This window comes from Ovis aries, chromosome 10 (assembly GCF_016772045.2).
Source record: "Ovis aries strain OAR_USU_Benz2616 breed Rambouillet chromosome 10, ARS-UI_Ramb_v3.0, whole genome shotgun sequence".
NCBI lineage: Eukaryota > Metazoa > Chordata > Mammalia > Artiodactyla > Bovidae > Ovis > Ovis aries.
In genome coordinates this window covers 16,450,815-16,465,937 of record NC_056063.1, presented here as the reverse complement: position 1 = coordinate 16,465,937, position 15,123 = coordinate 16,450,815, and the positions used below count along the sequence as shown (strand labels likewise).

The window sequence follows — 15,123 nt, the reverse complement described above, 5'->3', positions numbered from 1 at the left end:
CAGAAGTTTCTCACTCAAGCAAAAAATGGGTATTTCTGGTTAAGAGGTGACTCTCCTATACATGGATTTGAGTAACTAAGCTCCTTCTGACTGTGGCTTCACTTTCCTGTATTACTGAGGATCAAAAAATGAAATATGCAAAGAAAAAAAGTATTGTACTTATTTAGTTATATAGTTTATAATTACCTGGAATATGAGAAGCTTTTTTATCAATTAGGCCTGGAAGTGGTATACATCACTTCTTCTTATGTTCTTTTGGCCAGAACTTGGTCATTTGGTCACATATAACTTTATAAATGTCTAGAGTTATTGTTCAACAGTATGGCCTGGACAAAAGTTTAATAAATACCTGGTTAGTCTCTGTCACAGGCAGTAATGTGAAAATACAGTTTGTGTCAAGAATTCCTCTATCATTTTGAAATGATAATGGTTGAAAATGGCTTTTTAGTAATTTTGATACTATCTGTACTAACTATTGATTAGTATGTCATTTTTTTAATTGGAAGACAATTATTTTACAATGTTTTGGTTTTTACTATACAACAACTAGAGTCAGCTCTAAGTATACATGTCCCCTTCTTCTCTGCTTCCCTCCCCAACCGCCAGTGTGTCTTTTAAATGGAAAAGACATTTATCACTTGTCTGTTAAATACATTAAAAGTTTCAGTCATTTCATAAATATGCAGTGAGATAATGTAGCTAATAATGGTTCTTGGCAGGAGATGAGGATGAAAAGCAGATTTGGTCGTATTTTAATAATTTCTGACTTGCTAGATGGTTTACCCTATCTGTGATAACAAGTAGGGAGAAAGACTAAGGCAAATTTTCTGAATGCCCACTCTGAGTCAGTTGCCTTTTTAATCTGTTTTTAGTCTTACCAGCAATTCTGAGGAAGATACTACCTGTTACTTTTTAATTTAGCTAAGGAATCTTGGGCTGGAGAACTCTAGGTCACAGGTAGTAAGTTCTGGGATTTTGGCTTAGGTCATCATTTATAAATACCAGTAGGTACTGAAATAAGTAGCTAGTGAAAACTTTCCAGATACCTGGAAAGAAAGGACTCCTTTAAAACTCAGTACCAGACTGACCATTCCATGTTGCAGAAAATGGGAATGAATTGAAACAATAAATTCATTCAGAATTTTAGTATGATTTGAGAGGATATTGCATTGATCTGTTGAGAGCAGTTGATCGTGCAAAAATTAAAGCACTCTGTGAACAAGGATATTTTGGAATGAAAATGATTTTTATACTGGGAATAGCAGAATAGTGAGATTGCCAAATTTAGAATTAAAAGAAAACTTACTGAATTTGAAAACACATTTAAGATACTGGAAAGCAAAAGGAGAGATGGGAATAATGAGAAATAATGGAGAAGTGACCTAGGAGATATGCAGTCATTGCAATAAAGCAAACTAGAGAATTGATGAAATAAGAATAGGAAAAACAATGAGCAAAACACTTAAGGTTTCAGATTGAAACAGCACATTGTTAAAGGTTAAAAAAGAAAACCTAGATTTATCTTGGTGAAATTTTTAATTTCCAAAGGATAATGTATTATAAGCATACCAACAGGAAAGCTGAAAAACCTGCATAGCAAAAGTAATTGACTCTTTTTGGACTTTTCATCCAAAACACTAAATGCTGCAAGATACTGTAACAGTATTTATAGAACTCTGAGGGAAAAGGATATCTTTCTGAAACCCTCTAGTATTCAGTCAGACCACTGTCAAGGTATGAAGACAGACAATTTGTAATGTGTAAGGGCTCAGAGTTACAGCAATTAGTTCCAGATGGATTAAAACCATGAAAGACAAAACTCTAAAATTTAAAGGATCATCTTCGTAGTCTAAGAATTGGAAAAGGTTTAAATGAATGTTTAAAATATAAAACAAAGATTTAAATAAATATTTACTAACAGTGCTTAGGGTTTCATATATACTTGATGTCATTGTCCTTTATAATGCTGAAAACATGGGAGCCACCTAAAAACCTTATGAATGTGAAATTGTTTAAAGAAGTTATAGAGCATATCTATTAAGGGAATTCTGTACAGTCCATAAGAATAAGTATAGGAACCCACTTTTTGTTATAGAAATATACCAATACTGTATTTAATACAAACAGTTTTTAAAAAACATTGCATTATGACTGTGCATATGGGGGTGGGCAGGGAGGGAAAAAGGAAAAGAGACATAGAAAAAGTGTGGACGTTTGTCCATGGTGTTACTATGGGCTGTCCTTGGGTAATGGAATTGTAGGTGATGTTTACTTTTCTATCTACTTTTTTATAATAAGCTTAAAATTTTTCCAGTTCTTTTTTTTTTTTAATGACATTTTCTTTCCTGAATCTCTTCCTAGTCCACCTCTATCTTTTCTCAGAAATCTACCTTTTAAAAGTATATAATAAGCACTGTTAATGAAATAGGTAGCAAGTAAATCTTTGCTCATTTCTCTGTTTTTTTTTTGTTGTTGTTGTTGGGGGGGATATTGATTACTAGTATATAAAATAGTAAATGGCAAGTTATTGAAAGGAATGCTAACCATTCTTTAATCGTGCTTTGTTAAAATGAAAAAAAAAAAACAAAACACCTTATTTCACCTTCTAAAAGTCTTTAGACTTCTGACAGCTTTGTGTTAACTTTAGGAATTCAAAAAGCAACCAAAGTAAGAAGAAAGGACCTCGAACTCCTAGCCCACCCCCTCCTATACAGGAAGATATTGCTCTAGGGAAAAAATACAAAGAAAAATACAAAGTGAAAGACAGGATAGAGGAAAAACCAAGAGATGGAAAGGACAGAGGACGAGATTTTGAAAGACAAAGAGAAAAAAGAGACAAGCCGAGGTAAGTAGGATATTTTATAATCTTACTTTCTTAAAATCTGTAATACTATTCAGAAGTTTTTAGGCATTACTATCCTGGATTTTTTAGTGTTTTTTAAACTCTACCTAATAATTAACCATATTGAAGTATGACAACTGCAATAAATGTTAATAACATAACAAATCATTATTATCTAAGAAACATAAAATTTCTAATTTTACCCACTTTTAAATGTGCAGTTCAGTATTATTTTATATATGCATGTGTGTATATATATATATTTTTTCACAGTGTCATGAAACAGATTTCCAAAACTTTCATCTTACAAATCTGAAACTCTGTACCCCTAAAACAACCTATCCCCCACTCCCCAGTCCCTAGTAACCGCTATTCTGTCTGTTTCTATGAATTTGACTCCTTTAGATACCTCATATAAATGGAATCACTTTGTCTCTTTGTGACTGGCTTATTTTACTTAGCATTAGGTCTTCAAGGTTCATCCACGCTGTGCACATAACAGGATTGCTTTCCTTTTTAAGGGTGAATAATATTCCATCATCTGTATGCCACATTCTGCTTATCCATTCATTTGTCAGTAAACATGCAGGCTGCTTCCACCTCTTGGCTATTGTGAATAGTGCTGTTATGAATATGGGTATGTAAACATCACTTTAACACCCTTCTTTCAGTTCCTTTGGACATAGACTCAGAAATGGGATTGCCAGATCATATGGTAGTTTCATTTCATTTTTAATTTTTGGAGAAACTTTCATACTGTTTTCCATACCAGCTGCACCACTTTACAGTCCTGTTAAGAGGGTTACAAGAGTTTGAGTTTCTCCACATCCTCATCAACACTTGTTGTTTTCTGTGTTTTGGATAGCAGTCACCTGGACTGGTGTGAGATGATACTGTGACTTTGATTTGTATTTTGCTAATGATTGGTGATATGGAGCATCTTTTCATTGCTTTCCTGCCACTTGTATTTCATCTTTGGAGTGATGTCTATTTAAAGTCCTTTATGCATTTTTAAATTGAGTTAATTTGATTCTTCTTGTTGAATTATAGAAATCCATTATTCTGGATGTTAACTCCCTATCAAGTACATGATTTACAGGTATTTTCTCCCTTTTCATATGTGGCCTATTCATTCTTTTGATGGTGTTTTTTGATGCGCAGAAGTTGTTAAAGTATGATGTGTCCTATTTGTTGATTTTGGTTTTGTTGCCTGTGCTTTTGGTATTAGAACTAAACAAAGAACTGGAGTTTCAGCTTTAGCATCATTCCTTGTACTTTGGCCACCTCATGTGAAGAGTTGACTCATTGGAAAAGACTCTGGTGCTGGGAGGGATTGGGGGCAGAAGGAGAAGGGGACGACAGAGGATGAGATGGCTGGATGACATCACTGACTTGATGGACATGAGTCTGAGTGAACTCCGGGAGTTGGTGATGGACAGGGAGGCCTGGCGTGCTGCAATTCATGGGGTCTCAAAGAGTCGGACACGACTGAGCGACTGAACTGAACTGAACCGAACTTGCAAAGAAATCCCAGGACTGAACTTCAGAATGGACTGGATGGATCTCCTTGCAGTCCAAGGGACTCTCACGAGTCTTCTCCAACACCACAGTTCAAAAGCATCAATTCTTCGGTGCACAGCTTTCTTCACAGTCCAACTCTCACATCCATACATGACCACAGGAAAAACCATAACCTTGACTAGACGGACCTTAGTTGGCAAAGTAATGTCTCTGCTTTTGAATATGCTATCTAGGTTGGTCATAACTTTTCTTCCAAGGAGTAAGCGTCTGTTAATTTCATGGCTGCAATCACCATCTGCAGTGATTTTGGAGCCCCAAAAAATAAAGTCTGACACTGTTTCCACTGTTTCCCCATCTATTTCCCATGATGTGATGGGACCAGAAGCCATGATCTTCGTTTTCTGAATGTTGAGCTTTAGGCCAACTTTTTCACTCTCCTCTTTCACTTTCATCTCCTCTTCGCTTTCTGCCATAAGGGTGGTGTCATCTGCATATCTGAGGTTATTGATATTTCTCCCGGCAGTCTTGATACCAGCTTGTGTTTCTTCCACTCCAGCATTTCTCATGATGTACTCTGCATATAAGTTAAATAAGCAGGGTGACAATATACAGCCTTGAGGTACTCCTTTTCCTATTTGGAACCAGTCTGTTGTTCCATGTCCAGTTCTAACTGTTGCTTCCTGACCTGCATACAGATTTCTCAAGAGGCAGGTCAGGTGGTCTGGTATTGCCATCTCTTTCAGAATTTTCCACAGTTTATTATGATCCACATAGTCAAAGGCTGTGGCATAGTCAGTAAAGCAGAAATAGATGTTTTTCTGGAACTCTCTAGCTTTTTCAATGATCCAGCGGATATTGGCAATTTGATCTCTGGTTCCTCTGCCATTTCTAAAATCAGCTTGAACATCAGGAAGTTCACGGTTCACATATTGCTGAAGCCTGGCTTGGAGAATTTTGAGCATCACTTTACTAGCATGTGAGATGAGTGTAATTGTGCAGTAGTTTGAGCATTCTTTGGCATTACTTTTCTTTGGGATTGGAATGAAAACTGACCTTTTCCAGTCCTGTGGCCACTGCTGAGTTTTCCAAATTTGCTGGTATATTGAGTGCAGGACTTTCACAGCATCACCTCTTAGGATTTGAAATAGCTCAACTGGAATTCCATCACCTCCACTAGCTTTGTTCGTAGCGATGCTTCCTAAGGCCCACTTGACTTCACATTCCAGGATGTCTGGCTCTAGATGAGTGATCACACCATCATGATTATCTGGGTCGTGAAGATCTTTTTTGTACAGTTCTTGTGTGTATTCTTGCCACCTCTTCTTAATATCTTCTGCTTCTGTTAGGTCCATACCATTTCTGTCCTTTATCGAGCCCATCTTTGCATGAAATGTTCCCTTGGTATCTCTGATTTTCTTGAAGTAATCTCTAGTCTTTCCCATTCTGTTCTTTTCCTCTATTTCTTTGCATTGATCGCTGAAGAAGGCTTTCTTACCTTTTCTTGCTATTCTCTGGAACTCTTCATTCAGATGCTTATATCTTTCCTTTTCTCCTTTGTGTTTTGCCTCTCTTCTTTTCACAGCTATTTGTAAGACCTCCCCAGACAGCCATTTTGCCTTTTTCTTTTTCGTGGGGATGGTCTTGATCCCTGTCTCCAGTACAGTGTCACGAACCTCATTCCATAGTTCATCAGGCACTCTATCTATCAGATCTAGGCTCTTAAATCTATTTCTCAGTTCCACTGTATAATCATAATGGATTTGATTTAGGTCATACATGAATGGTCTAGCGGTTTTCCCTACTTTCTTCAATTTAAGTCTGAATTTGGTAATAAGGACTTCATGGTCTGAGCCACAGTCAGCTCCTGGTCTTGTTTTTGTTGACTGTATAGAGCTTCTCCGTCTTTGGCTGCAGAGAATATCATCAATCTGATTTCGGTGTAGACCGTCTGGTGATGTCCATGTGTAGAGTCTTATCTTGTGTTGTTGGAAGAGGGTCTTTGCTATGACCAGTGCATTTTCTTGTCAAAACTCTATTACAACTTGTCTTTGCCCTGCTTCATTCTGCATTCCAAGACCAAATTTGCCTGTTATTCCAGGTGTTTCTTGACTTCCTACTTTTGCATTCCAGTCCCCTGTAATGGAAAGGACATCTTTTTGGGTGTTAGTTCTAAAAGATCTTGTAGGTCTTCATAGAACCTTTCAACTTCAGCTTCTTCAGCGTTACTGGTTGGGGCATAGACTTGGATTTCTGTGATATTGAATGGTTTGCCTTGGAGATGAACAGAGATCATTCGGTTGTTTTTAAGATTGATTTTAAAACAGTATTTTTAGGTGCATCATAATTTAGGCTAGGGATAAATATAGCTGAACAGAATTATATGCTACATTCATAATTGTTTAGTCACTAAGTTGCAGCTGACTCTTGGAATTCCATGGACTGTAGCCTGCCAGGCTCTTGTGTCCATGGGATTTTCAGCCACAAACACTGGAGTGAGTTGCCATTTCCTTCTTCAGGGGATCTTCCCGACCCAGAGTTTGGACCTGTCTTCTGTGTCTCCTGCATTGGCAGGCAAATTTTTTACAACTGCACCACTTGAAAGCCCCTATTGGTGGTAGCCTTGTGTTAAAATGAAATTATTTTATAAATATCAAAATAATTGCGTTGAGGGGGTGAAATCTTTTGTATTTAGTCCAGTTGATCAAGGCTTGGGCTCTCTTTTAGGCGTGATATTGAGAAAATTTGTTGAACCAAAAGAGAAGCTTGTATTTTGCCTCCAAAATCTAGAGTGGTATTTATGTTCTGAAAAATTGTGCTCTCAACCCTTTGTCTATCATGTTTAGAGAGTAAGAAGAAAATTGTTTTTCAGGGAGGTTTTCAGTAGCAGTAAGTAGTTGCAAAATTTAGCCCTATTTAATGATTTGTCCAATCATAAAATAGCATATAGAGGCCCAAAATTCAATCCAGTAGATATGTGGACTGTGTTGTATGTAGTGAGATTAATGAAATAACAGATAACCAGCCACACTATTGAAATCTATTGCTGGCTGTGGTTCAATGCTGTCTGCTGGGTTTTTTTTTTTTTTTTTTTGCTGACAGTTAAATGACCTGTCATTGGATAGAACTTCCGAGATAGTGGCAGGGATTTCAAGAATCTCCCTAATTTGACATACAGTTTGTTGGCCTGAGCTGAAAACATTGTGAGTCTGAGTAGTTGGTCTAGAGACTTGAAAACCATGCTTTACCTCTCTCTCCCCCAAGCCTGGATTGCTTGCTGTTGCTTGGCAGGGGCTGATCCTCAATCTTCACCAGCCCATCCTATTTCAGGAGAAAGGGATAACTTTAACTTGATGTTCCAAGTAGAAGATAGGAGCCAATTGTCCTAAATTTGTGTTATGCTGGTGTGCTTTGTTTCTGGGCTTTATTGAATTTTAACTACCAGCTCTTTTACTCTTCAGTTCAGTTCAGTTTAGTCACTCAGTTGTGTCTGACTTTCCAACCCCATGAACCGCAGCACGCCAGGCCTCCCTGTACATCACCAACTCCCGGAGGCTACCGAAACTCATGTCCATTGAGTCGGTGATGCAATCCAACCATCTCATCCTCTGTCGTCCTCTTCTCCGCCTCCCCTCAGTCTTTCCCAGTATCAGGGTCTTTTCAGGTGGCCAAAGTATTGGAGTTTCAGCTTCAACATCAGTCCTTCCAATGAACACTCAGGACTGATCTCCTTTAGGATGGACTGGTTGGATTTCCTTGCAGTAGGAAAGGAAGTTCCAAGTTCCTTCCAGGAGCTTGGAAACAGTCTCTTCATGTGCCAGGGATGCTGGATATTGGTTTCTTCTGACTTTTGATCACAGTGATGGGTACAGTTTTTAGTTCACTCTAGTCATGTAAGTGTCTTGAACCAGATTCTGAAAAATCACTTTATTTAAATGGCACATAATTCTGGGCTTGAATATGGCTGAAGGATGTGCTGATAATAAGTCTTAACATTCTTCTTTATTCTTTAATTGAGGTTTTTGGAATAATTCATTTCTACATAAATACAAAAATGAAATTGAACCACAGTTATTAGTACTTGGACAGAGGAGCCTGGCAGATTATAGTCCATGGGGTTGCAAAGAGTCAGATGCAACTGAGCGACTAAGTACATACTCTACAAAAATATTGAATCACTATGTTGTACACCTGAAACTTATTAATAAAGAAGACTTCTCTGTTCATGGAATTTTCCAGGCAAGAATAGTGGAGTGGGTTGCCATTTCCTTCTCCAGGGGATTTTCCCAAGTCAGGGATCAAACCGAGGCCTCCCACTTTGCAGGCAGATTCCTTACCATCTGAGCCACCAGGGAAGCCCCTGTTTATATAGAGTCCATTTAGAGCTATTATAAAATATTGGCTATATTCCCTGTGCTGTACAATAAATTCTTGTAGCTTATTTTATACCTAGTAGTGACTTAACTTTTTAAAATAAGTTTCTTATGTAAACAATAAAGCCTAAATATTTCTATGTGTGAAATGTGTACCATTTTGTGTTCTATTTTACCACTGAAAGGAGAGTTGATTTTGATAGTGTCCATAGTTCATTTAGTGTTTTTTAAGTGTTTTTTGCATGATGATTTTAAAGGTTGAATTATGAATTTTGGCTATGATAGCTTACAGTGACCACTGTTAGATGTGTGATCTCCGAAGAAGATTTAGCTTCGGGATCAGGGACCAGGCTTGATCACTCAAGAGCTTTTGTGTAGCAGAGTTTTGTTAAAGTGAAAAAGGGACAGAGAAAGCTTCTGACACAGACATCAGAGGGGGATAGACATGCCGCCTGCTAGTCTTAGCAAAGGGAGCTATATACTTTTGTAATTGGTTATTACAGTAAGTCAAAAGAATGTCTCAAGGTTGTAAAGGCCCACTCCCATAATATACATTTTAAAATAATGGGATTAGAACTAACAATAAAAAGATTTTATAAGACCCACTCCCACAATATACATTTTAAGATGACAGGATTAGTCAGAAGGTTCTTAAGAAGGAGAATCATGTCCTCAAGCAAGTGCGTTCAGTTCAGTTCAGTTCAGTTCAGTCACTCAGTCTTGTCTGACTCTGGGATTCCACGGACAGTAGCACGCCAGGCTTCCCTGTCCATTACCAGTTCCCGAGCTTGCTCAAACTCCTGTCTATAGAATCGGTGATGCATTGTTGTTATATAATCCTTAGTACAGAGTTTAAGCTGAGTTGGTTTGTTGTGTAATCATCAGCTCTGGGCTTAATGAAAAAAACATGTGTCCTTTTCTGCTCCTCCTCAGGGACCCTGGACTTCTTATCAACTTACCTAAGAATTGACTCTCAGTTACATTATATAAGCACATTTTCGTATTTGAGAAATAGAAACCATTTATTGAGAAAAATGGGTGTTACAATTTTTACAGAAGTCTGGAGTAAACATATCAGTTTGTAGGTGGAATTACTTGCATCTCAAATGAAAGGAACTTTCATTTTAAATTGCATAAATTTTCACATCTTTTCTTCAAGTATACCCTGAATATTCTCATTCCATGTTGTGTCGTAATTATAGCAGCATTAAAAAGCTTTTGAATGGCATCAACTCAAGCTAAAGATTAGCTTTCCTTGTGTTTTATAAATCGCAGTGCACTTGCTGACCGTCTACAGTTTTCTGTTTTAAGATACCGAGGCTTCTATTTGTGCAGTCAGCTTTCCTTTGTTCTTTATTTCAGTGTCAAATGTCACCTCTTTTTTCCCTTCTGATAGGAAATCATTCAGTTTAGAGTGTACTCAGTTCAGTTTGATTCAGTCGCTCAATCATGTTCAACTCTTTGAGACCCCATGGAATGCAGCACGCCAGGCCTCCCTGTCCATCACCAACTTGCTTGCTCAAACTCATGTCCATCCAGTACATGATGCCATCCAGCCATTTCATCATCTGTCATCCCCTTCTCCTCCTGCCTTCAGTCTTTCCCAGCATCAGTGTCTTTTCCAGTGAGTCAGTTCTTCACATCAGATGGCCAAAGTATTGGAGTTTCAGCTTCAGCATTAATCCTTCCAATGATTATTTGGGACTGATTTCTTTTAGGATGAACTGGTTGTATCTCCAAGCAGTGCAAGGGACTTTTAAGAGTTTTCTCCAACACCACAATTCAAAAGCATCAATTCTTTGGTGCTCAGCTTTCTTTATAGTCCAACTCTCACATCCATACGTGACTACTGGAAAAACTGTACCTTTGACTAGATGGACCTTTGTTGGCAGAGTAATGTCTCTGCTTTTTAGTATGCTGTCTAGGTTGGTCGTAGCTTTTCTTCCAGGGAGCAAGCGTCTTTTAATTTCACGGCTGCAGTCACCATTTGCAGTGATTTTGGAGCCCAGGAAAATAAAGTCTGACACTGTTGCCATTGTTTCCCCATCTATTTGCCATGAAGTGATGGGACCAGGTCCCATGCTCTTAGTTTTCTGAATGTTGAGTTTTAAGTCAACTTTTTCACTCTCCTCTTTCACTTTCATCAAGAGGCTCTTTAGTTCTTCTTCACTTTCTGCCATAAGGGTGGTTTCTTCTGCATATCTGAGGTTGTTGATATTTCTCCCTGCAGTCTTGATTCCAGCTTGTACTTCATCCAGCCCCCCATTTCTCATGATGTACTCTGCTTATAAGTTAAATAAGCAGGGTGACAATATACAGCCTTGACGTACTCCTTTTCCTATTTGGAACCAGTCTGTTGTTCCATGTCCAGTTCTAATTGTTGCTTCCTGACCTGCATATAGGTTTCTCAAGAGACAGGTCAAGTGGTCTGGGATTCCCATCTCTTTCAGAATTTTCCACAGTTTATTATGATCCACATAGTCAAAGGCTTTGGCATAGTCAATAAAGCAGAAATAGATGTTTTTCTGGAACTCTCTTGCTTTTTCCATGATCCAGTGGATGTTGGCCATTTGATCTCTGGTTCCTCTGCCTTTTCTAAAACCAGCTTGAACATCAGGAAGTTCACGGTTCACATATTGCTGAAGCCTGGCTTGGAGAATTTTGAGCATTACTTTACTAGCCTGTGAGATGAGTGCAATTGTGCAGTAGTTTGAGCATTCTTTGGCATTGCCTTTTTTTTGGGATTGGAATGAAAACTGACCTTTTCCAGTCCTGTGGCCACTGCTGAGTTTTCCAAATTTGCTGACATACTGAATGCAGCACTTTCACATCATCATATTTTAGGATTTGAAATAGCTCAACTGGAATTCTATCACCTCCACTAGCTTTGTTCGTAGCGATACTTCCTAAGGCCCACTTGACTTCACATTCCAGGATGTCTGGCTCTGAGTGAGTGAGCACGCCATCATTGGTTATCTGGGTCTTGAAGATCTTTTTTTCGTATAGTTTTTCTGAGTATTCTTGCCACCTCTTTATATCTTCTGCTTCTGTTATGTCCATACCATTTCTGTCCTTTATCGAGCCCATCTTTGCATGAAATGTTCCCTTGGTATCTCTACTTTTCTTGAAGGGATCTCTAGTCTTTCCCATTTTATTTTCCTCTATTTCTTTGCATTGATCGCTGAGGGAGGCTTTGTTATCTCTCTTTGCTTTCTTTGGAGCTCTGCATTCAAATGGGTATGGCTTTCCTTTCCTCCTTTGCCTTTAGCTTCTCTTCATTTCTCAGCTATTTGTAAGGCCTCTTCAGACAACCATTTTGCCTTTTGTACAATGGCATGAACCTCCATCCATAGTTCTTCAGGCACTAGAGTATACTAGTTAATGTGAAATGTATTTTACTACATCCCTGCAATATTCTAGAAGCCTAATTGCTAACAGTTTTGGTCAGATTTCAAGACAGTTTTCTAACCTAGAGTCACCTCTTTTATATATGCAGAGTGAACATAGGTGTGGGAGCAATTAGTCTTATATCCATAATTTGACTCATCTGGTTTTGGTAATAGATCTTCTCTCTCTTTTCACTATTTTTCAGTCTTCAGACTTAAAAAAAAAAAAGTAACAGAAGAAAATGTAAAAATGCTGTGATTTTTACATATCATAGACTGGGTAACTTAAACAACAGGCATTTATTTCCCGCAGACTTGGTTTCTGGGTAGTCCAAAGTCAAGGTGCTAGCAGATTTGGTGCCTGGTAAAGGCCTTCTTCCTGGTTTGTAGATGGCTGTCTTCTCACTGTGTCCTCACTTACAGGGGAGAGAGAACTCTGTAGTCTCTTTGTCCTCTTATGTGGACACTATCTCCTTATGGGAGCCTCACCCTCAGGACTTCATTTAAACTTAATTATTCCCAAAGGCCCTGCCTCCAAATAGCATCACATTGGAGATTAAGGCCTCAAACATATAAATTTGGAGTAGAAGGGGGAGGGGACACAAACATTCATTTGATAATAGATGATTTAATCAACAAACTCCCCTCTCTCTGCCCGAAAGGATAAGTAAAAAGATATGGTTAAAATGCTGAAGATATAACTTGACAACACATTGGGGTTCTGTCCTTAATATGATAGCTTGATTATCTAAGCTTGAACTGAAGTTTTTCTTCCATTTTTGTGTGGATCACAACAAATTGGAAAATTCCTAAAAAGATGGGAATATCAGATCACCTTACCTGCCTCCTGAGAAACCTGGATGTGGGTCAAGAAGCAGCAGTTAGAACTGGACATGGAACAGCTGATTGGTTCAAAATTGGGAAAGAAATATGACAAAGCTGTATACTGTCACCCTGCTTATTTAATTTATATGCAGAGTACATCATGTGAAATGCTGGGCTAGATGAATCACAAGCTGGACGCAAGATCGCTGGGAAAAATATCAATAAGCTCAGATTTACAGATGATAGCACTCTAATGGCAGAAAGTGAAGAGGAACTAAAGAGTCTCTTGATGAGAGTGAAAGAGGAGAGTAGAAAAGCTGGAGTGAAACTCAACATTCCAAAAACTAAGATCATGGCATCCATTCCCATTACTTCATGATAGTTAGAAGGGAAAAAAGTGTAAGCAGTGACAGATTTTCTTGAGTTCCGAAATCACTGTTAATGGTGACTACAACCATGACATTAAAAGATGCTTGCTCCTTTGAAGGAATGCTATGACCAGCCTAGACAGTGTATTAAAATACAGAGACATCACTTTGCCAACAGAGGTCTGTGTTGTCAAAGCTATGGTTTTTCAGATAGTCACGTTTGGAAGTGAAAGTTGGACCATAAACAATGCTGAGTGTGGAAGAATTGTTGCTTTTGAATTGTGGTGCTGGAGCAGACTGTTTAGAGTCCCTTGGACTGCATGGAGATCAAACCTAAAGGAAATTCACTCTGAATATTCATTGGAAGGACTGATGTTGAAGCTGAAGCTCCAATACTTTGGCCGCCTGATGTGAAGAGCTGACTCACTGGAAAAGACCTTGATGGTGGAAAAGATAGAAGGCAAAAGAGAAAGAAGCAAGAGAGGATGAGATGGTTAGACAGCATTACCAGCTCAGTGAACATTAATTTGAACAAATTCAGGAAGAGAATGGAGGACCAAGGAGCCGGGCATGCTGTAGTTCATTGGGTCACAAAGAGACGTGACCTAACACCTGAACAACAGCAGCAGTAGACACCAAATTTGTATAGAGATGTGATTAGACTGTAATGTGTTTTTTAAAAGACAGTATTGTGAACTGTTTAAGTTTTGTGAACAAGTCACCAAAAGGAGTTGCAGACATTCCTGAAACAATTTTGAGTTTATCTCAGAAATAAACTCAAAGCTAACCAAAATGTTAGTTCAGTAGAGAGCCACGTTGTTTATTTTTTCAATTTAGGTGTTTCCAAATTGATCAGAACCTAACGAAATTGAATTTGGAAAGCACCAAACAGTAGTCAAATTAGAATGAAAATTTCTCAGTCCTGCAATAATTTTTCTGCTTAGTATATGAGTAGCCTTTGGTCATAAGTGGTTTTCCAGATTTGGCTCAGACCCATTGAGCATTTCTGCTCATATCTGTTAGTAAATATATTCCAGTTTAGAGTCAGTTTAACTCTGGTGGTTTATGTCTTATTTTTTGTATATGATGAAAGCATAACAGTTTTTATTAAAAGTATGAAAGTTTTGTAATCATAAATAGCTAGAATGTTTAGATAAGTGTGGTATTCTAGTTAGCTGATATTTAATGATTTTTATTGTTTTACTGTCAACTATTATCCAAAAAGTGTTTCTGTTTGTTCAACTCGTTATTTTACAAAATCCTTTCCAACATATTAGACCACTTACCTGGCTCAGCAACATGTATTTCATAGATTTAAACCTTTTATTGATAAAAGTTCTACTAAGGCATCATTTATAAACAACATAGTTTAGGGCAAGGATTCCCCAGAAGGCTTGATTTTACCTCCCTGGAGACATTTGGAGCTATATGAAGTAATTTTTACTGGTATGAATTGGGGTGGGAGTTAGGTGGTACTGGCTTCTCATGGGTAGAGGCCAGGCATCCTCTCAACATCCTCCAATGTACAGAACAGCCCCCAGCACAAAGAAGTACTGCATACAAAATGCCAGTAGTTGCAAGATTGAGAAATCTTGGTTTAATAACTTTGTCAGCATTGCAGAAGTTAAAAAATACTCCTCATAGGTACTGAAGGTAATTCCATAATACGTTGACAGGAACTCATAATTTTTTTGAACAACCATGTAACCTTGAAATGATTGCTTTGAGAAATATGTATTTCAGTATGTGATGTCTGGAATGCGGTTTTTTTAAATGTTCGTCCTGTTTCTTTTCAGTTAACTTGCAAGTGC

General features: G+C 38.0%; 1 protein-coding gene across 8 annotated transcripts in view; it reads left to right on the top strand.

The window, feature by feature from the left end:
* Window positions 1-15,123, top strand: part of ZC3H13 (zinc finger CCCH-type containing 13) — a 102,361-nt gene that overhangs the window by 44,816 nt on the left and 42,422 nt on the right. For 7 of the 8 annotated variants that reach the window (XM_012184404.5, XM_012184401.4, XM_012184403.4 and 4 more), the window contains one exon: window positions 2,648-2,845. In XM_012184404.5, the coding sequence (XP_012039794.2) occupies window positions 2,648-2,845 (198 nt within the window). Of the gene's footprint in view, window positions 1-2,647; window positions 2,846-3,892; window positions 3,942-15,123 lie in introns of those variants that run through there. The other variant, XM_042254676.2, reaches the window with a different exon arrangement.